This window comes from Cyprinus carpio, chromosome A3, assembly GCF_018340385.1.
Source record: "Cyprinus carpio isolate SPL01 chromosome A3, ASM1834038v1, whole genome shotgun sequence".
Classification (NCBI taxonomy): Eukaryota; Metazoa; Chordata; class Actinopteri; order Cypriniformes; family Cyprinidae; genus Cyprinus; species Cyprinus carpio.
In genome coordinates, this window is record NC_056574.1 from 9,252,137 (window position 1) to 9,277,136 (window position 25,000).

At 33.0% G+C, this 25,000-nt stretch overlaps 3 protein-coding genes across 4 annotated transcripts in view; 1 reads left to right on the plus strand and 2 right to left on the minus strand.

Moving 5' to 3' along the window:
• LOC109103489 (coronin-7-like) overlaps window positions 1–7,921 on the minus strand; it is a 122,227-nt gene extending 114,306 nt beyond the window's left edge. Inside the window, exons 1-5 of the mRNA XM_042717474.1 lie at window positions 7,789–7,921; window positions 3,205–3,301; window positions 3,018–3,098; window positions 2,793–2,863; window positions 286–469 (exon numbers count right to left, since the gene is read on the minus strand). Of these exons, the coding sequence (XP_042573408.1) occupies window positions 286–469; window positions 2,793–2,863; window positions 3,018–3,098; window positions 3,205–3,301; window positions 7,789–7,848 (493 nt within the window). The 5' untranslated portion in view covers window positions 7,849–7,921. The remainder of the gene's footprint in view (window positions 1–285; window positions 470–2,792; window positions 2,864–3,017; window positions 3,099–3,204; window positions 3,302–7,788) is intronic.
• A 1,230-nt stretch (window positions 7,922–9,151) lies between these two features.
• Window positions 9,152–16,769, plus strand: LOC109086983 (dnaJ homolog subfamily A member 3, mitochondrial-like). Of its 2 annotated transcripts, none has more exons than XM_042717494.1 (11): window positions 9,152–9,420; window positions 9,936–10,087; window positions 11,036–11,119; window positions 11,199–11,405; window positions 13,492–13,644; window positions 13,718–13,865; window positions 13,953–14,017; window positions 14,164–14,292; window positions 15,208–15,323; window positions 15,408–15,505; window positions 16,249–16,769. In XM_042717494.1, the coding sequence occupies exons 1-11, from the start codon at window positions 9,216–9,218 to the stop codon at window positions 16,269–16,271; spliced, it is 1,380 nt and encodes a 459-aa protein (XP_042573428.1). In that variant the 5' UTR covers window positions 9,152–9,215; the 3' UTR covers window positions 16,272–16,769. The 2 variants fall into 2 exon arrangements, with proteins under 2 accessions (XP_042573428.1, XP_042573438.1); XM_042717504.1 differs by having other exon boundaries at window positions 9,156–9,420; window positions 9,951–10,087.
• Window positions 16,770–19,417: 2,648 nt separating this feature from the next.
• LOC109087524 (heme oxygenase 2-like) lies at window positions 19,418–24,883 on the minus strand. The gene is made up of 5 exons (XM_042717517.1): window positions 24,736–24,883; window positions 23,888–24,005; window positions 22,497–22,988; window positions 21,063–21,183; window positions 19,418–20,258 (listed from the first exon to the last, which is right to left on the minus strand). Exons 1-5 carry the CDS (start codon window positions 24,828–24,830, stop codon window positions 20,131–20,133), a joined length of 954 nt encoding a protein of 317 aa, XP_042573451.1. The 5' UTR covers window positions 24,831–24,883; the 3' UTR covers window positions 19,418–20,130.
• Window positions 24,884–25,000: the final 117 nt, after the last annotated feature.

Here is a 25,000-nt window from a genome sequence, read left to right on the forward strand (position 1 = left end):
TTTTAAACAAACAAATACATTTAAAATAAATAAAAAATAAATTAAAGTACATTTTAAAAACTACATTAAAACAAATAAAAATACAAAATAAATTAATTAAAAATAAATAGATAAGCGTAAATAAAAATACAAATAAATACATTTTAAACAAATAAATAAAACTAAAAATGCACCCAGAATCAAACTCATGAAAAACATTTAGCGTCTGAACAGGGCTTCAGTGTACACTTAAAGTAAAGTAACTGAAGACCAGACTAAATCTGGCACACACTGGTGTGTGTTTACCTGTGAGAGCGGTGTCCCGTGTGACGTCCCACACCTGCAGACCCCTCACAGACGCCACGGCGAGCAGCTCTGAGGCCGCGGGGTGGAAGAGGACGAGCTCCAGACGCCCGTCAGCGGGGCTCAGAGTCACCTCAGCGTCACTGCACTGATCCTGAGCCGGGTCACACACACGCCACAGCTTCACCTGAATCAACACAGACATCATATCGAGATCCATGTATTCAATCTTTTAATCAATAAAATCATTTGTGTGCACCCTTTAAAAAAAACCTAAACACTACAAGATATCCAAAATCACCCTATTTACCATCTTAAAAACATGTCTCTGCTCAAATTCATCAGTGTGTACACATTAAAAAAAATAGTAAAGTGGTTTGTTTTCATGATTTAAAAAATACAGCACATTTTTTTGACTCTCTGAAATTAATTTTCCTTCTGCTGATGTATTCAAAGCCATGCTAAAATAATATTATATTTGTATACAGTATGTATAAACCAATAAAATTACAGCCTACTTTTAAAGATCCAGTTAAAATAAATCAAATCAAGTCCCATCTCCAGGATTTCACTTAATTATCATTGCTTAATTCAGAAATACATCACGAGACAAAAAGTTTTATGCAATAAGAAATGCAAAAAGTTTTAATAAATAAATAAATACATTCATACATAAATACAATTATTTTTTTTATTTTTGTTTTATTTGTTTATTTATGAATTTAATAAATTTTAAACATTTTTATAAATTTTTAATATAAAATGTTTTTTTTCTAATTGTTTAATTTAGAAATATAATCACATTATAAAAACTAATGTTTGAATGAATGAATAAATAAATTATTGAATTAATTATGATTTTACTTATCGTTTAATTCAGAAATACATAACATTACAAAAAATAACATTTTAATAAATAAATAAATAAATAAATAAAATGTTTTACTTATTTTTGTTACATTTAGAAAAACATCACTTATTGTTTAATTCAGAAATTCAACACATTACAAAGGTTAAATAAATACATAATATAATTATTTTATTTATTTTACTTTCATTTAAGAAAGAAAGCATGGGATCTTTAAGCAGTATAAGAAGTCATTTTAAAGTATTTTCTGATGTCAGAAGTGACTAGGACCAATATACAGCAGTTTAACTGGAGTAACAATAAATGTAACCACAGTATTTTGGCAGGAACTGTGGTTACCCTGGGAAACGTCCCAAACTGAAGGGCTCTCACTGTGTGAGCTGACTGCTAAAGAGAGAGACAAACGCTGGAGCAGATGTCAGGTGGAGGCCAGATGTGCTGGAATATGAAGGCATCAGCAGACAGATCCATCGTGAGTGTTTGTCTCATCTTTCTGCTGAGCTTTTAGAAACCACGACCTGAGTGAGAGCAGCATCTGCCGACCTCCTCAACATCTGCACCGCGTGATACTGATGCTGATGACTGAATTCATAGTTCGTGGTACGTGATTAGATCATGGTTAAGGATAAGGTGTCATTTGTAATTGATAGAAGCCCAGCAACGCACATTCTTAAGGACTGAACTAAGAACCAACAAAGCTTTCTTCTTTAAACTAAACCTATGCATCTGCACATAACCTGAGGGCTCAGGGTTAACTAAGCAGGGGAAAAAAAATCAGCTTCAATCAGAAAATTCTATTCTTATTCTAATAAATAAAATAAAATAAATTATATTTATTTAATTGGTTTAAAATACATTAAAAAATAAATAAAAGTATATTAATTAAATGAATACCTAAATGTTATTGATTTAATTGATTTAAAATAAAAACAAAATTGCTTTAAAATTAAAAACTTAAATAAAATAAATTGATTTAATAAAATTTTTAAATAAATAGCTTTTAAAAATAAAAAAAAAATCATTTTACAATAATTTTGTTTTTAAATAGATTAAATTGCAATATGTGTTTAATAAAAATAAATTAATAGACTAAATTAAATAAATCAACTAAAATAGATCATTTCTATTGATTTATTTGAATTGATAAAATATTTTATATATAAATTAAGAAATACATTTTAAAATAAATTAAATATATTGAAGAATAAATAAATAAAAATTAATTAATTAATTAATTAATAATTAATTTTTATAATTTAATTAACTACTCAAGTGGTCTGAGTACTTACAGAAATAGTCTATATCTTTATTTACATCAGTCTACCAGGACACAATCATGTTAATACGTTTTTCTGACTACTACAATGAGAAACGCTGAGAAAAAAAAAAACCTATTCACTGGGTTTGTTTTTCTTTTTTTCTGCTCTTTTTTTCCCCAGAGATTTAAGGCACTATATATTGTGATTTATCATTTTATTATGAATGTGTCATCAGATTTCAGATACACCCGTCCCAAACGTGCTTGGTCACCTTTCATGTCACTCAGACAGTCTCTTGGTGTTGAAGGGGTGAGTTTTTGCTCAGAATAATCCGCAGGGGACCAGACACAAACACAGACTATCACTGGTTTATCATGACTCACCGTCTCATCAGCCGAGCAGGTCGCCAGCAGATAGTCATCAAACGGCGAGAAGTCCAGGTCGGTCACGAGGTCTGGGACAGGAAGATCAGGAAGAGAATCAGGACTTGTGCATTACGTACACAGGACACAGCATCAGGACAGCACTTTTATTTGCTCCACTTCTGCTTCAAATGAAGTTAAATGAGCCAAGTGCGTTAGTAAGACCTGTAATCGTCAGTATCTCACCAGCATGGCATGAAATCTGAGTCACGGTCCACTTCCCGTCAGATGCGGGGTTCACAGAAGTCAGGCCGACCATCCCACCTCCTCCAGAGACACAACAGACACGGTTACACACAAAACCCAAAACAGACTGCTTCTCCTGCTGTTTAATCTGATCCGGCATGTGTTTGGTGTGCTCAGATGTTCATACCAGCCTGATCTGTGTTGAAGGCCACAAGACTGCAGCTGGATGTGATGTGCTTGCCCTGAGAAGAGAAGGAAAGTGATGGAACGTTCTCGATCGATCGCTGTACAGCCCTGCACAGCAGTACTGCTCAAGCACGGGCATCTTAAAATAAAGACAAATCTGGCTTTTGGTTCTACATTAAAACATGAAGATGATGAGAAATATTCAACATACCTTCATTACAACATAGACAAATCTACATATGTCCTCTCTAAACACCTCACTTAAGTCACTAAATAATAAAACCATAAAAATATACAATTAAAATATTTTTAAAATAAAAACTAAAACCATAAAAATGTTAAACAAAATAAATATTTTTTTAAATAAAAACCAAATAAAATAAGTAATTTTAAATTAAAAACTTACTAAAAATTAAAATTATTAGTAAATTTAAAATAAATGTTAAAATAAAAACCAAATAAGTGATTTTAAAGTAAAAACTTACTAAAAATTAAAATTATTAGTAAATTTAAAATAAATGTTAAAATAAAAACCAAATAAGTGATTTAAAAGTAAAAACCTACTAAAAATTAAAATTATAGTAAATTTAAATAAATTTTACAAAAAAACAAATAAAATAAGTCATTTTAAAGTAAAAACTTGCTAAAAATTTAAATTATAGTAAATTTAAAATAAATGTTAAAATAAAAACCAAATAAAATAAGTGATTTTAAAGTAAAAACTTACTAAAAATTAAAATTACTAGTAAATTTTAAATAAATTTTAAAATAAAAACCAAATAAATAAGTGATTTTAAAGTAAAAACTTACTAAAATTTTAAATTATTGGTAAATTTAAAATTAATTTTAAAATGAAAACAATAAAATAAGTCATTTAAAAAAATCTTACTAACAATCTAAATCATAAAAGTCTGTAATTTTTAAGTTAAAATTTACTAAAAATTTTAATCAAATGAAAATAAAACAAAAATAAAGCATAATGTAAAATTAAAATAAAATACTACTTTTAAAATGAAAACTTACTAAAATCATAATGTAGAATTAAAATGAGTAATTTAAAATAAAAATAATTAAAATAAAACACTAAAACTAAAGCATAAAGTAAAATTAAAGTAAATAACTCATTTTAACATTTTTTTTTGCTATTTTTTTTTGATAATGTAAGTATTGTTATGTTAATATTGTTAAATATAGTTATTAAAAATTGTGAGAAAAATTGAGTGAAATTTGTAATGTTATTGTAAATATAAATGAAAGCTAAATAGAAAAAAACGAATAAAAAAATGATGAAAAGATGATTTATTAGTAATTATTATAATATAATTATTATTTATTGATGAATAATAATTATTATTAAAATAATAAAAATGACAAAAGCACATACAATTATTAAAACTTAAAACTAAAATAAATATAAATTAATGCTAAATATAGAAGTTATAAACCTATTAAAATTGCCTTGGCTAAATGCACGTCAAAAATTACAACAATTAAAATAAATATAAATAAATAAATAAATAAATAATATATAAAAATATATATTTAAAAAAAGCTAACTCAAAATATTAATAAAAACAATATTAGTATATAAATGATCCTAAAATAACAGTGGAACACACCAAAAGACGCCACTGATTAACTGAATCAACCAACTGATGCCTCTCAACTGAACATCTGACATCATCACAAACAGGAAAGAGGAAACGGATAGAAACGCAGCACTTTCTCTAGACAACAGTGCAACACACACACACACACACACACACACACAGACGGGGCCTTTCACAAGCAGCACACACAAACACACACTTGAGGAAATGCAGAAGAGCAGCCGAACAGTTTCAAATCCTTCCAGAATGTCAACAAGAAACAGCACGCAGAGAATGACTGTGTCTGAGTGTCTGCTGTATAACCTTCACAGTCACAGAATCTGGAGCAGACTGAAGACACTGCATTACACACAATCATGCTCACTCCTACACCATGAGGCGACGAGCCAGCGCATTACAAGACAAGACAGAAATACAAGATGAATATGAAAGCACAGAGAATCTGCATTTGAAACCCTAAACCTGAAATCCAGACCCAAACCATCCAAAACCAGTTCTAACAAAGCACATGCACTAAACCGTTTTCACCTGCTGAATGATAAAACTGCTGAAAAAATTGGAATAATTTAGTTTTTTTATGCTTTTGAAAGAGACTCTTCTGCTCACCAAAGCTGCATTTATTTAAATAAAAATGCAGTAAAAACAGTAAAATTGTGATATATTATTACAATTTAAAAGAACAGTTTTCTGATTGAATATATGTTCAAATGTTATTTTTTTATTATTATTATGATGTGAATTACTTGAGTTTTTAGTGTTATTTGGTGTTTCATGATTCTTGATGATTTATGTTGTGTTTTGGTGAACATTTCTTATTATTATCAATGTTGAAAAGAGTTGTGTCCCATCATATTTTTGTGGAAACCATTGAAATATATATTTCAGGATTGCTTGATGAACAGAAAGTTCAAAAGAACAGCATTTATTTGAAATATAATCTTTTGTAACATACCGTCAATTTTCAATTTAATGCATCCTTGTTGAATAAAAATATATTTTGCCAAAAAAAAAAAAAAAAAACAAACACCTCCATCCTGACCCGGTCTCACCTTACGCTTACGGCAGCATCAGTCAGCATTTCATCCAGACACTCAGCTAAACCTCTGTCACCATTTGACCACAAACTCACATCTAATGCCAGTCTTAAAGGGACAGTTCACCCAAAAATGAAAATCAAGTATGAGTTTCTTTCTTCCGTTGAACACAAAAGAAGATAATTTGAAGAATGCATGTAACCAAACAGTCGACGTACACATTGACTTCCATAGAATTGAAAAAATATAAAATACGATGGAAGTGATTGGGTACGGTTGTTTGTTTTGTTTGCTTTATTCTTAATATATTTTTTTGTTTGTGTCCAACAGAAGAAAGAAACTCATACTGGTTCACAACAAGTGGAGGGTGAGTAAATGATGACAATTTGCATTTTTGGCTTACTGTTCCTTTAAGGCCACTTCTGGGGTCCTAAAGCAAAACTAGAAGACAATCACAGTGTTAAATGACTGATAAATATATAATAAATCACACATATCATGAATAAAATTGATATTTGGTCTATATCCAATGCATTCATATGCTTCTACATAAGTATAAGCCTTAAGTGTCTTAAGGGCTGTTGTATACATGAACACAAACACATATAAAGCTCAGGTATGTGAAGCATTCACACCGAAAGCCCGTGAACCCCAGGGCTGTTAACAACACCACACATGACCACAAGAAACAAGATCTGATCCTGTCTGTCCCTGGAAAAACCATTGCACTTTATCACTGCAGAGCACTCCATCCGATTTGAATATGCAAAGTTGTAGTTTTATCACCAAAAAACTGTGAAGCCAGGTGAAAAAAAAAAAAGCTAAGGTAACAAATCAATGTGCTGAAGCACTCTGAATTAAATGATTAAATCAATTAATAATTATATAAATCAAAAGTTTACTGTTATGATTTATTGTGAAACAATAAATACTTAAAACAAATTAATCATTAAAATGCACCAATAAATATTAAAAGCCCAACAAAAATTACAAAAGCAGAACATAAGAAAATTACTAAAACTAAAATAAATATTTTAATAAGTTTTTGTGAATATGGTTTCAAGATTTGGAAGCATATATAATTTCTATAATTTTCTATAATGTTTATGAGTCATTTTAATATAATTTAGATTAATGACAGCCAATTGGATTTCATACTAAACTTTTACAGGGCTGTTAAAAAAGGCGTATGTTAGAAATGAAGCCTCTTATTATTTAAAGTGATATTTTTAATATTTTATTATTAAAAGTGACAAGTGATGTTTTTATTATGCAAATCAAATTATTAAAATGCAGAGACTTTTTAATGTGTTAATATTCTACTATGTGCTTTCTCATAGTCTTGCAAAACAAACTGATTCATTTAATTATTTATTTATTTTAATTTTATTATTTTAATTTTTTAAAAATAAATCAGAATATTTAACTTTTTGGTTTATGCAATTATTAATTAATTAATATTCCATATTGAGGTTACCTCAATGAATCTGGTCACCAAATGCTTTTATATATAGGCTATATACAACGTTTCATATCTTTAATTTTTTTGCATTTGCAACGTTTTCATAATGACCTATCTGCTTGTCATGTAAATGTATCCTATGCATTTATGCCATTTTGTTCCGCCCTTCTTCCGATCAGGTTTGTGAAGTACGAAACAGTATCAAGTTCAAACAATCCCAATGCAGCTGTATTCAGTGGATCTCCATAACATAACCAGCACGAAATGACAGCGTCGTCACCGCTCATATCACGCGCATTCATATGCATCTAATGCTCGTGCGTGCAGCCGCACATATGTTTAGTTGAGGGTGGAGGAAGTTAGACTTGATCGGTGCATCTGCCCCACTCCTCGAGCCCGGAGCCCGGATCACAAGACACACAATCAGAGCGCGCGCGTGCGTCCCGGCGGGATCTGACGCGCGCTGCGGCTGTACTCACATCTTTCTTGGGGATTTTGGGAGTGCTGTTCTTATATTTGGACGTCTTGAAGCGATTCATGCTGAGCTGCTGGTGGCGCGTTTGAACCTTCCGGGTGTCTCGCTGTTGTGAAAGTGCTCCTGTGCGCGTTTGAATGAGTGCGTTCATGTGACGCAGAGCTGAGTTCTTTTTTTAGCTGTTGTATAGCAATAATCGGGTGGGTCTGGAGGTGACGTCAGTAATTATCGCTCACGGTGTTTTTATTGCTCACGGTGTTTCTCTGCGAAATACAGACGCGGAAACAGCAGTTTCCGACAACAGATAGATCACAGTCAGGCTCACTTCCCCTGTAAAGAGCTGAGATTAACCTGGCAGAAAACAGTTCATAGATAGGCTATCCCATAATACTTTTAAAAATACATTTTGGTCAAAAAATAAACGTTTTCTAGAATGTCCTTGCTACTTTTTAAGCATAAGCTGAAACTAAACATGGTCTTTTTACAGTGCAGTACAAAAAAAATTCTAAAAAACATTTTTCTATAAATAAATCAACTTTGAACATTTTTTTTTTATTTTGGTATGACTGAGATACTATTATAGATCTTATTAATATTTTCATTTTTAATTTTTATATATTTTTTTAATTTAAATTTTAGTTAAAATGTTAGTCATTTTGTTTGGAATGTGTAATGTATTTAGCAATGCAATTTAATTTAATTTAGTAATGTGTGTGTGTCAGTTTTATTATTTTTGCAATATGTACATAGCTACTATATATAATATATATATATATATATATATATATCTAGGTTAATTGTTCCATATATCTATATATATATATATATAATTTATAATTATTTATATTGTTTATATATTAATTATTTCATTAAATAAATTAAATTAAACGAAAACTAGAAACTTTCCTGGAAACTTATTTTATTATTATTTCAATTTTTTTTATCTGCATCTGTTTTCTGGAATTTCTTTTTTTTTTAAAGTAGTAGTAGTATACTTATTTCAGTTAAGACAGTAACCTTTCTTGTTGGTGAAGTATCTCAAATGAGTAAAAATGGAAGTCATAATGTGTGAAATAACATCTATGCATTCTGCGAATAAGAACTGTGCTGCACTGGACTTTTTTATGTCATTTATTTTTATTAGTCTATTCACTTTTCTTTGCAATAATAAGTCCAACTGAAAGTCATTATAATCGTGGATTACTCCAGTTGTTTGAAAATGCTTGTATAACAAACTTTTAATTATACTGGCTTTGCACTGTATGGGATAAACCCCTCAACTTCAGCTTCACGAGCCCGTCCACTCTGCTTCAGCTCACACGCGTTCGTAAGGAGTGGCTAAGCTAACCAAGAGTCTCAGTCGTCACAGCAGTGCGCATGCGTGCGCCGCTCGCACGTGCGCAGTCGCTCTCGTGTCGGTGAGGGGCAAAGATGGCGTGTTCCGCGGCTCGCAGCTCCGCACGCTGGGTCACAGCGGCCGTGTCTTCCAGCCACAGACGGGCCTGCTCGCCTCTGCTCTCCAGCGCGGATGGAGCCTACAGGAGCCTCGCGACGCTGTCAGGCCGGCAGCTGTGGACGGCGCGCGGCGGGAGCGCCGGAGGAGCCGGGACTGCGGTGACATTGAGAGGCATGACAGGTGAGCGATAAAGGCCTGCGCATCTAACTACACACACACTGATTACAAAAGCTAGGTTTATAAATCAAATCTGATGTAATCGATAAAACTGAGCTTTATATGATAGAAGACATGATCATGCAACCATCAAACATTAATTTGTAGGTCAGAACGCAAACATAGTTCTTGCATTGAACTCTAAATCAATGCACGCACGCGCACGTGATGCCTAATCAATACTGCGTGAAGAAGAAGAGTTTGGATCAGATGAGAACTCACAGAACAGTTTCCAGAAACGTCTCTGACCTTGTTGGAGCTCAGCAGGGACTGTCAGCTGGACAAATAAAGACACAAAGAAGCATGCCATTAAGAAAATCATCAAAACAATTTCTGTTTGGATCTCTATTTGGTTCCTAGAATTGATCTGAGCTAGTTTAGTAAACCTAGTTCAGGGCTTAGCTGTGTCGTCAACCCCCTGTTTAGATCCATGCAGACTGAATCACTAGTACACATGCTGCTGGGAACTGTACTGACAGTGTTGTGTGTCACAGCGGTGAGCTCTTCTTCTCATGTCATCTGTAAGATGTCCTTCCACACCAGCTCTCCGGCTGCAAAACAGGATTTCTACCAGATCTTAGGAGTTCCCCGCGCAGCCACGCAGAAGGAGATTAAGAAAGCTTATTACCAGGTGATACTACACACCTGACGAGTGTGTGTGTGTGTCGTCTTACTGTGGATAGACCGGGGCTAGTTGTCACAAAGATGCTTTACTTCAGTAGCCATGTTTTGAGTCAGAAGTATTATCACACCAATGCTAGCAGTGGTGTATGTTTTACATTTTGTAATTTTATACATCTAAATCATTTACATTTTCTGTTGGCCATAAAAAGGACTTGATCATTTCCGTTTTTGCTGTATTGTTTAGTTTTTATAATTCTTGTTTATTTTATTTAAAAATAAAACATTCATTAGTCATTAAAATAGTGCACAGTACCTAACGCTGACTGTTGTACTCCAGGTAGTAGTTTATATATAAGAAATTCATATTCTTCAGAAATCAGTGTTTAAAAAAAGCAGGTTTGCAAAGCAAATGGAGGACAAAATACATGTCGTTTTAAATTTATGTACGTTTTTCAGCTCAGAAAAATCCTAAATTGTTCTCCTATCCTAAATATAGGTTTCCTCTAAATGTTTGTTGTTATAATATAGATTAATAATAATAATATAATGTATATAAAAAGAGATTAATATATAACATTAATACTATCATGTTAATATATAATATATTATACTCATAATATATAATATATTTTAATAATATATATTTGTAATTTAATTTAATATGTATTACTTTTTTAGTATTTTTATTTATTTTTTTTTTTATTTTCCTTTTGAATTAGTATTTTTTTTATTTTTTTGATGTTTTTTTTATTTTTTTTTTTTTGTATTATAAATCTACTTTTTGTCCTTTTTTTAACAGCATTCAAACTAAAGTGTCACATAATAAACAGCAGGTTTCTGTTATTAGATTCATTTTCCACATTTAGATGAAATAATTATTGAAGTAAAGAGTATGATGACTAGATCCAGTCTCATTTTTGGCATTTGACATGTTGTGTTTGTTTTCCCCTGTCAGATGGCAAAGAAGTATCATCCAGACACTAACAAAGAGGACCCTCAGGCGAAGGAGAAGTTTGCGCAGCTAGCGGAGGCCTATGAGGTTTGAAGCTCCTCCTCTGAGCTGTCAGTGTGTGCGGCAGGAGTAATGAGTTAGTGTTGTGCTGGTGTGTTGTCCTCAGGTGCTCAGTGACGAGGTGAAGAGGAAGCAGTATGACACGTACGGCTCTGCCGGGTTTGACGCGGGACAGGCCGGCGCGGGACACCAGCAGTACTGGGGCGGAGGGAGCAGCATCGACCCCGAGGAGCTTTTCCGCAAGATCTTTGGCGAGTTTTCCGGAGCTCGAGGCTTTGGGGATTTCAGTGCCATCTTTGATCAGCCACAAGAGGTCAGAATTGTGAAGGCAGCCAATCAGATTAGAGCATGCTGTTGATATTTTTGTGTTCAATATACAATGGGCAACTAGGGCTGTATGAAATCAGTTTTGTTTTTCCAAAATTCCATTTAAATTTTTTCCCAAATTCAGTTTGTTTGTTTTTTTTTTTTTTTTTTTTTTGTTGTTTGTTTTATTTTATTTTGTTAAATTTTATTTTTATATTTTTAGTTTTATATTTTCCCAAATTAAATTTTATTTTTCTCCCCAAATTCCATTTTTATTTTTTCCTAAATTCAATTTGTTTTTTTGTTTGTTTGTTTGTTTGGTTCTTTTTCCCAAATTTAGTAAAATTTTCTTCCCCAATTTTACATTTTTACCAAATAATTTTTTTTTTCTTCCAAAATTTAGTTTATTTTCCCAAATTCCGCTTTTCCCAAATTCAGTTTTATTCGTTTTGTTTTATTTAATTATTTTCAAAATTTTATGATTTACATTAAGTTACATTTTAATGGTTTAATTCAATTTTAATCATTAAAAGCATGTCTAATCGAATTCATAAAACTTCGCAAATGAAAATAAAACCTTAAAACCATTTTTATTTTAGTTATTTTTTATTATTTAATTTATTTATTTATCTATTTATTGATATATTTTGGTCAAATAAAGTTCTACACATTACACAACAGAACTTTATTGTAAAAATTAAAACTTGGATGTAAAAAATCTCTTAAGCCATAAAAAAAAATAGTATAATACTAAATAAATAATACTACTAATAATTCTTATAACAAGAATTGGTATTTTGTATTAATGTTTCTTTGAGAAATAGATTTTACTTTACAATAGTAATACATTTCATAATATATTATTAATTAATGCACAATATATTTATGGTAGTTGTTAAAGTTAGTTGGATTTTTTTTTTTTTTGGTTGTTTTTAAGTGAATTTGTTTTTATTTAATTTTTTGAGAAAGTATTTATTTATTCAGTTGTGATGGAGAAATGCTCATTAAAACTTAAATTCACCCGTTCATTCACACAAGTCATGCATAAGCAGTCCTTTTTAATAATCTGTATATTATAAAATACAGAAAAAACAGTAATATTGTGAAATATTATTACAACTTAAAATAATAGTTTTCTATTTGAATATACGTTAAAAAAATAATTTATTCCTGTGATGCAAAGCTGAATTTTCAACATCATTACTCCAGCCTTCAGTGTCACATGTAACATCCAGTCTATCACATGATCATTTAGAAATCATTCTAATATTCTGATTTATTATAGAGTGTTGGAAACAGTTCTGCTGTCTAATATATTTGATGAATAAAAGGTTACAAGAACTGCATGTATTCAAAATAAAAAAAAAATTCTAATAATATATATTGTAATAATATATTTTCTTTACTATCACTTTTTATCGAACAATTTAACACATCCTTGCTGAATAAAAGTATTGATTTTATTAAAAAAAAAAGAAGAAAAAAAAAATTACGACCCCCAATTACTGACCAGTAGTGTATATTGTTATTACAAAATATTTATATTTTAAAAACAAAACTGTAGCTTCTTTTTTTTTTTACTTTTTATTCATCAAAAGTATCCTAAAAATGTATCACATGTTCTGAAAAAAAATTAAGCAGCAAAAACTGTTATCCAACTTTGATAATGAATCATCATATTAGAATGATTTCTAAAGGATCATGTGATAATGATCCTGAAAATTCAGCTTTGCATCACAGAAAATAAATCATAATTTAAAGTATAATAAATTTAAAAACAATTATTTTAAATTGTAATAATATATCACAATATTACATTTTTTTTCTGTATTTTTGATCAAATAAATGCAGGCTTGAGCAGAAGAAACTTCTTTCAAAAACATTAAAAAAATAGTAATGTTTCCAAACGTTTGACCTGTACTGTATATATAAAATATAATAATTACTGATGCTCTTTTATGTCGCGGTTTGAATTTAATTTATTGCATAGCCCTACTTCATTTAATTTTTCAAATTCCTTGACATTCTGCTTATGATTTGTGGAAATCCTAGAGGCCTAGTCAATCAGTAAACACTGTTCTGTTTGTTAACAGTATGTGATGGAGCTCACGTTCGCTCAGGCTGCCAAAGGAGTGAACAAAGAGCTCACGGTCAACATCGAGGACGCATGTCAGCGCTGTGGAGGCAGAGGCCACGAGCCCGGATCCAAAGTCCAGCACTGCGGCAGCTGCAATGGGACTGGCATGGTAAGTGACCCCTCCAGTGCATCGAGTCATCTAGACGTGTCCGTAACTCAGCACCTGTCATTCGTCCCTGCAGGAGACGGTGAACACGGGGCCCTTCGTGATGCGCTCCACCTGCCGGCGCTGTGGCGGGAGGGGTTCGGTCATCACATCGCCCTGCACAGCGTGTCGAGGGACGGGACAGACCAAACAGAGGAGGACCGTCACGGTGCCTGTTCCTGCTGGTGAGTTAGCTGCGTGTCTTCAGTGAAGTGAGCCTGCGTTCAGTGAAGGGATCGAGGTTTTGAGGTTTTGTTTACTGTGGTGTTTAGGAATCGAGGACGGGCAGACGGTCCGCATGCCTGTGGGGAAGAAAGAGATCTTCATTACGTTCAGAGTGAGTACATCACCAGCAGATTTCAAACGCATCTGTCACACGGAAATATTTAAGTCCACGTTTAAAATCTGGAAGAAAAAAAATAGTATATAGTAAATAGTATTGCTAGTATACTTGATGCTAATCGTCTGTGTCGATGCTCTCAGGTCCAGAAGAGCCCGATCTTCAGGAGAGACGGCGCTGACATCCACTCTGATGTCATGATCTCTGTGGCTCAGGCCATACTGGGCGGCACAGTCAGAGCGCAAGGACTCTACGAGACCATCAATCTCTCGGTGGGACATTTTGGTGATGTTATCATGACCATATTGTAATATTAAAGGAACGGTTCAACTAAAATTAACATTTTCTGAAAATGTACTCACCTTCAGCTAATCCAAGATAAAGATGAGTTTGTTTATTGGAACAGATTTGGAGAAATGGAGAAATGCTCACTAATGGATGCCCTGCAGTGAATGGGTGCCGTCAGAATGAGAGTCCAAACAGCTGATAAAAACATCACAGTAATCCACAAATAATCCACACCACTCCAGTCCATCGGTTAACATCTTGTGAAATAAAAAAGATTAATAAACACTCTAGTGAAAGTGTGTTTGTACAAAACAAACCCATAATTAAGACATTTTTTAACTTCAAACTGTTGTTTCCAGAGTCCTCTATGCATAATAATATTTTCTCCTGTGAAAAAGTTGTCTCATCTGAATCAGGAGAGAAATATGCACACATCAAGCATTGCTTACAAGCAAAAACAGTCCAAACCGGTTTTAAACAAATGTGTTGGTGGGTTTTGATGTGAGACGACAACAGAGGATGGACGCTTTCATTAGAGGAAGCATGTTATGGATTATAGAGATTTTGGCCAAAGCAATGGTTGAGACGTTGACGTTGAGATTTATTTCTTATAAACACACATCTTTTTGTTAACTGATGGACTGGAGTGGTGTAGATAACTTGAGATGTTTTATCAGCTGTTTGGACTCTCATTCTGACGGCACCCATTCACTGCAGAGCATCCATTTCTAAATTTCTCTAAATCTATTCTGATGAAGAAACAAAATCATCTACATCTTGAATGGCCTAAGGGTGAGTAAATCTTCTGCAAACGTTCATTTTTTGGGTGTTTTATTTCTTTAATCTGGATATTCCTGTGCATGTAAACACTTTTATTTAATCAGTGAGTGTTCTTGTAGATCCCAGTTGGAGTGCAGGCCGATCAGAGGATCCGGCTCTCTGGTAAAGGTATTCCACGGGTCAGCGGCTACGGTTACGGTGACCACTACGTCCACATCAAGATCAAAATCCCAAAGTAAGATTACACGCAGATAAAAGGACTTGTTTTGCTGCTGTTAAAGGTTAAAATGACTGATGTATCCGTATGTCTTCTGTCCAGGATGTTGACAGACCGGCAACGAGCCCTCATGAGGAGTTACGCGGAGGACGAGACCGATGTGGAGGGAAGCGTCAATGGAGTGACCAGCACCGCTGCAGGTACAGGCATCACTGGAGCAGAGCAGGTCTACAGTAGAATCAGAGGCGCTGATGTTAAACCAGTACCTGTCTGAGTCCAGGAGGGGGCAGTAATCAGACTGGCTCAGGGCTCAAACAGAAAGACCATGGCTTTTTCTCCAAATTAAAAAAAAAGTTTAGCTCCTCCTGACAGCCACAAACCATGTAGGGTGATTCGTTTTAAGATAAAACTCCCTGAAATCCATTTTAATGACCGTAAGAGTTGGGGAAACCCTGCGTAAAGCAGCGTTTTTGAGGTTCAGTATCTGGTTTGTGGCTGTTTGTGAATCCGGTGGCTCCATTAAAGTATTCAGACATTTGGAAATCACTTACAATGTATGAATACAATTATTGGGGTCCATGGAAAAAGCATTTAAAACAAAATAAAAAAAATATGAATAGTAGTACAAAAATTAAAATGAATACAATAAGAACATAAGTAATTAAACATTGGATTAAAACAAATCATGAATAAACAAATAAAAATATTAAAATGAGTAAATAAATACAGTACTATAATGAGTAGGGGAAAAAAATAATAAAGTAACCTAAAATTACATTTTGACATTTTTTCAGTGTAAATTGGGTAAAAAAGGCATTTTAAATTGTAGGATTGGGATGTCATGCACGCAGATGGTCATATTTGGGGGTCTTTGGCATTTAAAATATTGTAAACCGCTGATATATTGTATCTCATAGATTCTTGCATTTGTTTGTCTTCACAGGTAAAAGATCCACTGGAAATTAGACTTTAGTGGAGATTCAGATTGACTGTACAGCGAGTCTTCTGCTGTGGACACGTGCAGCATGGAGATCATCTTGACCGCTCCTCAAACTACAGAACATGAAGATCTGTGGATGCATTACTGACTTCTGAGAGAAGAACCCTTCAGATCCCAGAGGAATATGATCTACGCACATGTACCGGTCTTACCTGAAACATTGTGATATCAACCTCAACCCTAGATCGTGTCTTTGGTCTGTAATTTCACGTTAAGGTTTTATGTAGTCAGGTCTTTAATTTTCTGTTGTTCTGAAGCGATCCACAAACAGACGGGAAATCTTTACTTCAGTAACAGTGTCATTTCACAATAATGAAGTCCAATGTTCAAGATCTTTGTTTGTGCTGACACCTCACTGAACAAGCAGTGTACATAGACAGCTGTTAATATTAAAGTCATTTTAATGGGTTGTTGTAGAGATAAATATGCAGTTATTAATAAAATCTCTGTGTGACAACTGTAAATGACTTTGTTGTTGAATATGCTGAATGTATGGTGTGTGTGTTTATTTTCTTTTTGATTATTTATTGACAGGAAAGTTTTTTTTTTTTTTGGAGGAATACTAAATATTTTGTTTATTATGAAACACAAACTGGTAAATGCTGCCAGTATATGACAAAAAAATATATACAATGTTTTAAAATATAATTTTACATGTAATACGTAAAGTTTAAACTTTATAGCATTTTTAACATTAGGGGGGAATAATTTCTAACCATAATCATTCCCAATCCTTTTCCCCCCTAAATTAAGTGTTTAAAAATGATTAAAATAAAACATGGACAAACACTGAATGCAGCACAGTTGTGAATTTATTACTCATTACAGTGAACACGGAGCTGGAGGTGAAAAAACCCTCCTAAAACACTTTTCTAAACCTTAAAATACAGTATTGAGAAAATATTTAACTACACAGGAAATGTCTAAATAAAAACACTGTACTTTATATCAACAGCATTCCTTCCAATGTGCTTTTTAAAAAAAAATAAAAGAAAAACTAAAAGCAGTCAGTAACTCAAAATACAAAATGTGCATAAAACCCAAACACAACCAGTTGTGCCAAACACTAACACACATGGCGGACTATTTTATGATCTGATTAGTAAAGCAAAGTAACCATTCCTTTGGTTCAAAAAGCCCAAGTCCAAGGATTTGGTATTACATGAAACCCTCTTCAAGAACAGTATTCATCAGTATAATTTGCTTGTGTTAGTCCTTATATAAAACTAAATCATATACGCTTTCTGAGAGAAATACTGTTCGTTAACAAACACATACCTCAGTAAATGAGGACGGAAACACAATCCTTTTCAAACACATCATGTCACAGTGCCTTGGTGAACACTGCACATGTTAGTGTGTTAATATGTAACATCAAAGGGAACGAAACCATCAAAAGTCTCCTTTTCATGAAATTATTGCATTCATAAATGTTAATGGTAACACTATACAATAAGGTTCAATTAGTTATTGTTAGATAATGAAAATACAGTAGTTCATCGTTCATGTTAATTCACAGTGCATTGACTAATGTTAAACACAACCTTTGATTTTACTATTGCATTTGTAAATGTTTAAATTAACAAACTAAGATTAATAAATGCTGTGAAAATATTGTTCATGCTTAGTTCATGTTAACTACTGAACCTTATTTTAAACTGTTAATAATTTCATTATAAAGGCAGATCAATGAATCACCTAAAGAAAAATTCTTGCTTGTACAAATACAGTACACTAATTCAGCTTTGTTCCCTTGTTTTAATTGCTTTCAAATATTTGAATAATATCGGCTTATCGGTTATATATGCCCTCTAGATATCATTGGCTGTTTAAAAACTAATTTCAGGTCAACCACTAGTGAGAACTACGAAAGCTCGTTTCTGCCACAGAATAAAAAATAAAAAAAGTTAATTGCGAATTTTAATCTCAGAATTCAGACTTTTTTCAGAATTACGTGATATAAATGTATAATTACGAGTTATAAAGTCAGAACTGCATGACAGAAACACAACTGCAACCATTTTTTTTTTCTCAGAACTGTGATTTTATATCACGCAATTCTGTTTAAATTAAGTCGCAAATTACAAAATATAAACTTAATTGTGAAAAAAAAACAGAATTGCGAGATATAAACAATTTTTTAATATCACGAAATTCTGAGAAAAAAAAGCACATTTGCGAGATGAAAATTTGCAATTGTGAGGAAAACAATTTTGTTTTGTTTTTTATTCAGTGACGGACACGGGCTTCCATAGGAAACAGTTCATTTTGGCTCAGATATCTGTTATCAGTGAAACTAGAATCTGGAAATCTTGTGCTTTAACCGTCTGTGTAGAGTAACCCTGAATGCCGGTCTGTAATATATTGTGTAATGAGACAAAAATTAGCATAATGTGCAATTCTTCCATCTTTTACATTCTAAACCTCTTCAAAAAGGCTTTTCTTCATGAACCGTTGTGCCAGTCATTTCCTGACGCGATGCCTGCAGAAGTGCTGCTTTTCTTTGTAAATGCTGCATGTATGCATAGCATATCTCATTTGATAGCAAGTTTGAAAAATGGGCCAATGAAATCACGTACTTATTTGCATAAACATACTCTGCACAAGTGCGCAAATGTTTTGCATGTGCCTCGTTCTGTTGTACATGCACATTTATGTTGCTTTTGCGATATCAAACCTTAAAAAGGGGCGACAGAGTTTCCTTTACATGTTTGTCTCATTAAACCAAAGAGAAACTGGCTGCAGAAGACAATCTGCAGTAATGGCCACTATAGCACCCCTTATGGTGACAAATGAAAATGCAAAACATAATTACTATGATGTATGAAATCAGTATTTGCAAGTATTTGCATTCACGTACTTGCGTAGAGTATATTTCGGCCCAGAAGTTGACTCGATAGTGCGAATAAAACTATAAAAATAACATTCTGCATATTTCTGCAGTTCTTCTCCAGCCTTAAAGGAACAGTTCACTCTAAAAATGAAAATTTGCAGAAAATGTACTCACTCTCAGGACATCCAAGATATAGATGAGTGTATTTCTTCATTGAAACAGATTTGGAGAAATGTAGCATTACATCACTTGTCCATCAATGGATCCTCTGCAGTGAATGGGTGCCGTCAGAATGAGAGTCCAAACAGCTGATAAAAACATCACAATCCACACCACTCCAGTCCATCAGTTAATGTCTTGTAAAGTGAAAAAAGTGTGTTTGTAAGAAACAAATCCATCATGAAGACATCTGTAACTTCAAACCATTTCTTTCGGCTAAAATACGAGTCCATAAGCCATAATATTACTTTCTCCAGTGAAAAAGTTCATCTGAATCAGGTGAGAAATATGCACAGATCAAGCACCGTTTACAATCAAAAACAGTCCAAATCAGTTTGAAGTAAATATGATGTGAGAGGAAAACGGGACTATCTGACTGTTTGGACTCTCATTCTGACAGCGGCACCCATTCACTGCAGAGGATCCACTGGGGTACAAGTGATGCGATGCTACATTTCTTCAAATCTGATCCAATGACTAAACAAACAACCTCTTGAGTGACCCGAGGGTGAGTACAGTTTCAGCAAAGTTACTCCTTTAACTTCATCAACACTGCCAGGTGCATTAGTAACGACTCCCACAATCACCCACTATGCATGAACTATGCTATGTTCATACATTAAGAATTAATCACGCTTACCCAGGAACAAGGGGGCAAATGGGATGCACTAAGAGGGAAATGCGTTGGAATGCCTCACGACTTTAAAGCAGAACAAACTATTTGTTCTCGTCTATTATCTGACCCTTTTCTCCTCTCATTGGGTAACAGGAGGTCACATGAGGTACCAAGCAGCCAATCCGGCTAGAGCAGCGATCCAGGCGGCCAACAGGACTTGACCGGAAGGATTTTTAAGCACGGTCTTGGCCATTTGACAAATGTAAGATGATCCGCCGCTGGCAGCTGAAACAGAACACATACAATTAGTATATCTCAGGTTTAAGGCAGGTTTTGCAAATGGGTTCACAAAGGAACTGTAAGGGGTTCACGAAATTATCAATGGTTGCTAACTAATAAATTTAAAAAAATAAAATTAAAATAGATCAAAGGCTGCGATTTAAATAAGCATATAATAAGTATCTAAGTATATACTGTAGATACTTTCCACCAAAATAATTACTATAATTATCAAATATTCACTTTATTTAAAGCAATAAAAAAAAAAACACTTACTAAAAAAAAAGAAAAGCTTAAACATTTTATCAGTTTACTTGTATGTCATGTGACCATTAACCACTGACCATGAACCATGAGTGTGCAAATGTGCCATTAAATTACTCAGATATTAATGAAAAAAAAAAAATTAGTTCTATAAAGCAAAATAATTAAATGCAGTTTTTTTATTTTAAAATTGCCAATTAAATTTTAAAATATAAAAAAATAATTAATACAGTATAAAATAATAATATTTAACATGAAATCATTTAATATATATTTATAAGTTTATTTAATTTAAAAATTAAAAAGTGATCTTTAAATTAATAAACTGAATCACTTATCCCTTCATTTTTTAAGTGGCACTCCTAGACCTCCATAGGAAAAAAGACATAAAAATAAATAAATGAATACATGCACCCATAAATAAAGACATATATATATATATATATATATATATATATATATATATATATATATATATATATTTCTTTTTAAATTATGAATCTTATTATTTCAGGGGGTAATAATAATCTGGTTATGCTAGTTTACCCGTTTTGGCCGCATAGTAAGGACACTGGCTGATGTCTCCTTGCATCTCTCCATGTGCAGGAGCAGCATCCAAAACATCATCCTGAAGGGTTTTTCCAACCTCCTCTAGTTCTCCAAAAATCTGCATGCAGCACAAAAGGACATTTACAGTAAGAGATGACAGGAAACAATGAGTGAGCACTGAGGAAATGACAAGCATTTAATGGAAAGCTCATTGTCATGAGTGTGGCGTCACGTAAACACATTCAGTTACATCTCACTGCAAACAATCCAATGTTTTCTTAAAGGAAGCTGGCCAGTTTTGTGCATTTAATTTCAGAGCTGTCTGTAATCTGCTGTGAGGACAAAGTCTCCATCTGCTGCCGGATGAAACTCAAGCCACACAGAGCAGCACAGACTCACTGGAGAGAGTGACAGCGGGTTCAGTCTAACAGCTCTCCAGGTGATGAGAGCAGAGAGAGTGAATATGAACGGGACATTACTTTCATTCATTCAGTGTTAGTGAAAAACCTCAGAGGAGTCACAAACAGCAGATCCTGAATTAATCATCAACACTACCCTTTAAAGCACTCTTAGCATGAAGAATCCAATTTTACTTCATTATTTGAGGAAGTTCAACTTTCAGAACATATCAATGATGAAATAACTTAAAAATACTTCATCATTGTTCACCAATAATTTAGCATTTTAAAATGTAGTTAAATGTAACACTACATTAAATACAATGTTAATTTTAAAGGTAAATACATTTTAAAAGTGCATTTAATAATTTTAATTTAGAAAAAACTTTGCCTTATCCATTTGCCAATAAAATAGTTAAAAAATATGAAAAATAATAATTAATTTATGTTTATTTTAATAAAGAATAATAATAATAAATTGCTTCAAACATAAAAATGTGTGGGGAAAAAAAAGAGTTAATTTAAAATGTAGGTAAATATAACAAACAAACAAATAAATGAAAAATTTAAACTTAGAAATACAAATTACCAATACACTGTAAATATGTGAAAAAAAATAATATCAATAAAATAAACAAATACATTTTATATATACACTATAAAATATATAAAATTACCAATACAATGTAAAAAATGAAAATTATAATAATAAATAAGTAATTAAATTATTTAATATATTTACATGTCTATTTACATTTTATATATTTACATGTCCATGTAGAAAAGTGAAAATTTTGAAATAATATTGCCAATACTTTGTGAAACAATATACACAAATTAATATAAATTAATTAGTAAACAAATAATTTGATCTATTTATTTATTTATATGTCTATTTAATTTCAAATTTAAATTAATAAACTAAATCACTGATTCATTTTTGATCACTGACATTTTTAGGTAGCTCTCCTAGGAAAGTAATCATAAAAATCAACTACTAAATGACTGTGAACTAAATAATATTTTTGGTCACCTCCATATTGAACTGAAAGGCCAGGACGGCCTCCTCCACGATCTTCTGCTTGGTGTGTGTGTCCAGCTCCAGCTCGTTCATCCGGCTGCGGTACAGCTGTTTGAAGGCCTTGGCGCTGTGGATGCCGTCGAACTCGTAGAAGTTCAGCCCTTCTCCTGTGTGCGGCAGCTTCATGGCGCGCTGGGCCACCTTCCTCAGCACCTGGCCGCCCGAGAGGTCTCCCATGTAGCGGGTGTAAGCGTGAGCCACCAGAAGCGCGGGCTCGTCCTGACCGATCTGCTGGATGCGCTCCACGTAGCGCTGTGTGGCAGGAGAGATGCTGATCTGGTTCTGCCAGCCCTCGCCGTAGAAGTACTGCAGATCCCGAGCCAGAGCGTCCCGCCGGTGCAGCTCATGAGGGAAGTAGAGCGCCGCCAAGTGAGGATGCTCTTTATTTCTCTCGATCTGCTCTTCCATCGCCGAATACGTGAAGAACAAAGCCACGTGACCGAGCTGATGACACAAATCACCACATCACAATCAACTCCAACGAAACGTCTTTTAGTTTAGATGAAATAAAGTAAATGTAATGGAAAAACTTAGAATTAGACAAAAATGTTGCCCTTGCAAATAACCTTAATAAGTTTAGGTAAAGTGCTTAAATTATATTAAAAAAAAAAATTTTTTTTAAAGCTAAACAGAAATATTTAAAATAACAATAACAACATGACAAAACCACATAAAGTTACTTAAGCTTAAACTACATTTAAAATGAAAACTTAAAAATATAAAAATAGAAGCTAATTCAGAAAAATTATAAATACTATAATAGTATATAAATAATAGTAAAATATGTAAAGTTATGTTAGTATCACTGATATATTATTATTTTTTATTATTGTTATTAATATAATATTATTCTATTTTTTCTATAATATATTTTGTTCTATATATATATATATTTCCTTTTTTCATTGTAATTTCAGATAAAATTTTGGTAGTTCCATTCTTATTTTTGTAAATTAAGCTAGAAGAAAATGAGAAATTACATCTTGGCAACTAGTTGAAATAAAATAAGTTTTAAAATACATTTTCTAAATGTTTTATTTCAGTTGATGTTCAATGAAAATGTTTTATTTTATGGTTTTATTTTTAGTTTTCATTTTAGTTGCACTTAAAAATAATAACCCTGTCTATGTGGTTGCATTATTAGGGATTTTACCTGTTTTATCATCTGCCAGACAAAAATCATGCTTCAACAGTAATACATACTAAAGTTTAATATGATAAAATAATATATAAATCCCAGTACATTACTTGCGACTAAATGTCCTGTTTCTATCAGAAATATGACGTATTATGAAAGTTACATGTGTTGTGAATGACGTTTCTAAATTCATTCATTCATTCACCTTAAAGAGCTCTTTGCGGATGCGTCCCCTCAGGAAGTCTTTGACAAACTCTGTGTTTTCGGCCTTCTCGTGAACTTCTTTGGTTCCTGCCGCCAACATCTCGGAGAGATCTGTAGGCCTGTAGGGATGAGATGACATTCAGGCTTTGGTAATGAAACAATCATGCATTGAAGCACTGTTTTAATATTATTTATAATACTAAGCTTAAAATGGATAAACAAATTAGCTCTGTGGTTCAGTCTTGCTTCTTTTATCTACGTCAAATCACAAAAGTTAAGCCATTTTGACATTTCTCAGATACTCAGAAATCATTCATGCACTGATATTTCCCACCTAGACTATTGCAACTCGCTTTACCGCGGTATTAATTCATCTCTAGATCGCCTGCAACTAGTCCAGAATGCTGCTGCTAGACTTCTAACCCGGACACAAAAATATGAACATATCTCTCCTATCCTTTTTTCGTTGAATTGGTTACCTGTAAAATACAGAATTGAGTTCATCCTGGTCAGGGTATTTAAGTCTATTAATAACCGCACTCCACCTTGCAGATCTCCTCGTAAGACATGTTCCCTCTAAAGCACTTTGAGCAACTTAGTTGTATTTATATAGTGTTATATAAAAAGAAAGAAATATTTATATGCTATTATAGTATTTATTACTATTTTGAATAAGCTTTTATTTTTGCATAATTAAATAAGTTATTTATCTAATATTTCTATTTAGATTTTTTTTCCCGCTAAATTAAAAATCAATGATTTTATTAGCTTCAGCTGAGAATAGCAGCAGTGCAGTGAGCACACTTCAAGCGTGTTCTTCCAGCAGATGCTCATCAGAGTCTCATGTACCTGAGGACGGTGACGCCTCTCTCGTCACACACGACTCCTCCACCGTTAGCTGTGCTCTTCCCGTCAGCAGCATCTTCTGTCCTCATGGCAGACATTCCAGCGTCTTGTGTTGGGTCTGATCTCTGACTGCTCACAACGACACACCCAAGGGGTTCCTGTTACACACTCAGCTCATCTTCCTGTTTCTGATCACCTGAACTTTTGGCACTACACTCTATATCTAGACATCAGCACTTCCCTTTGATTTCAAACAAATATTTAAACT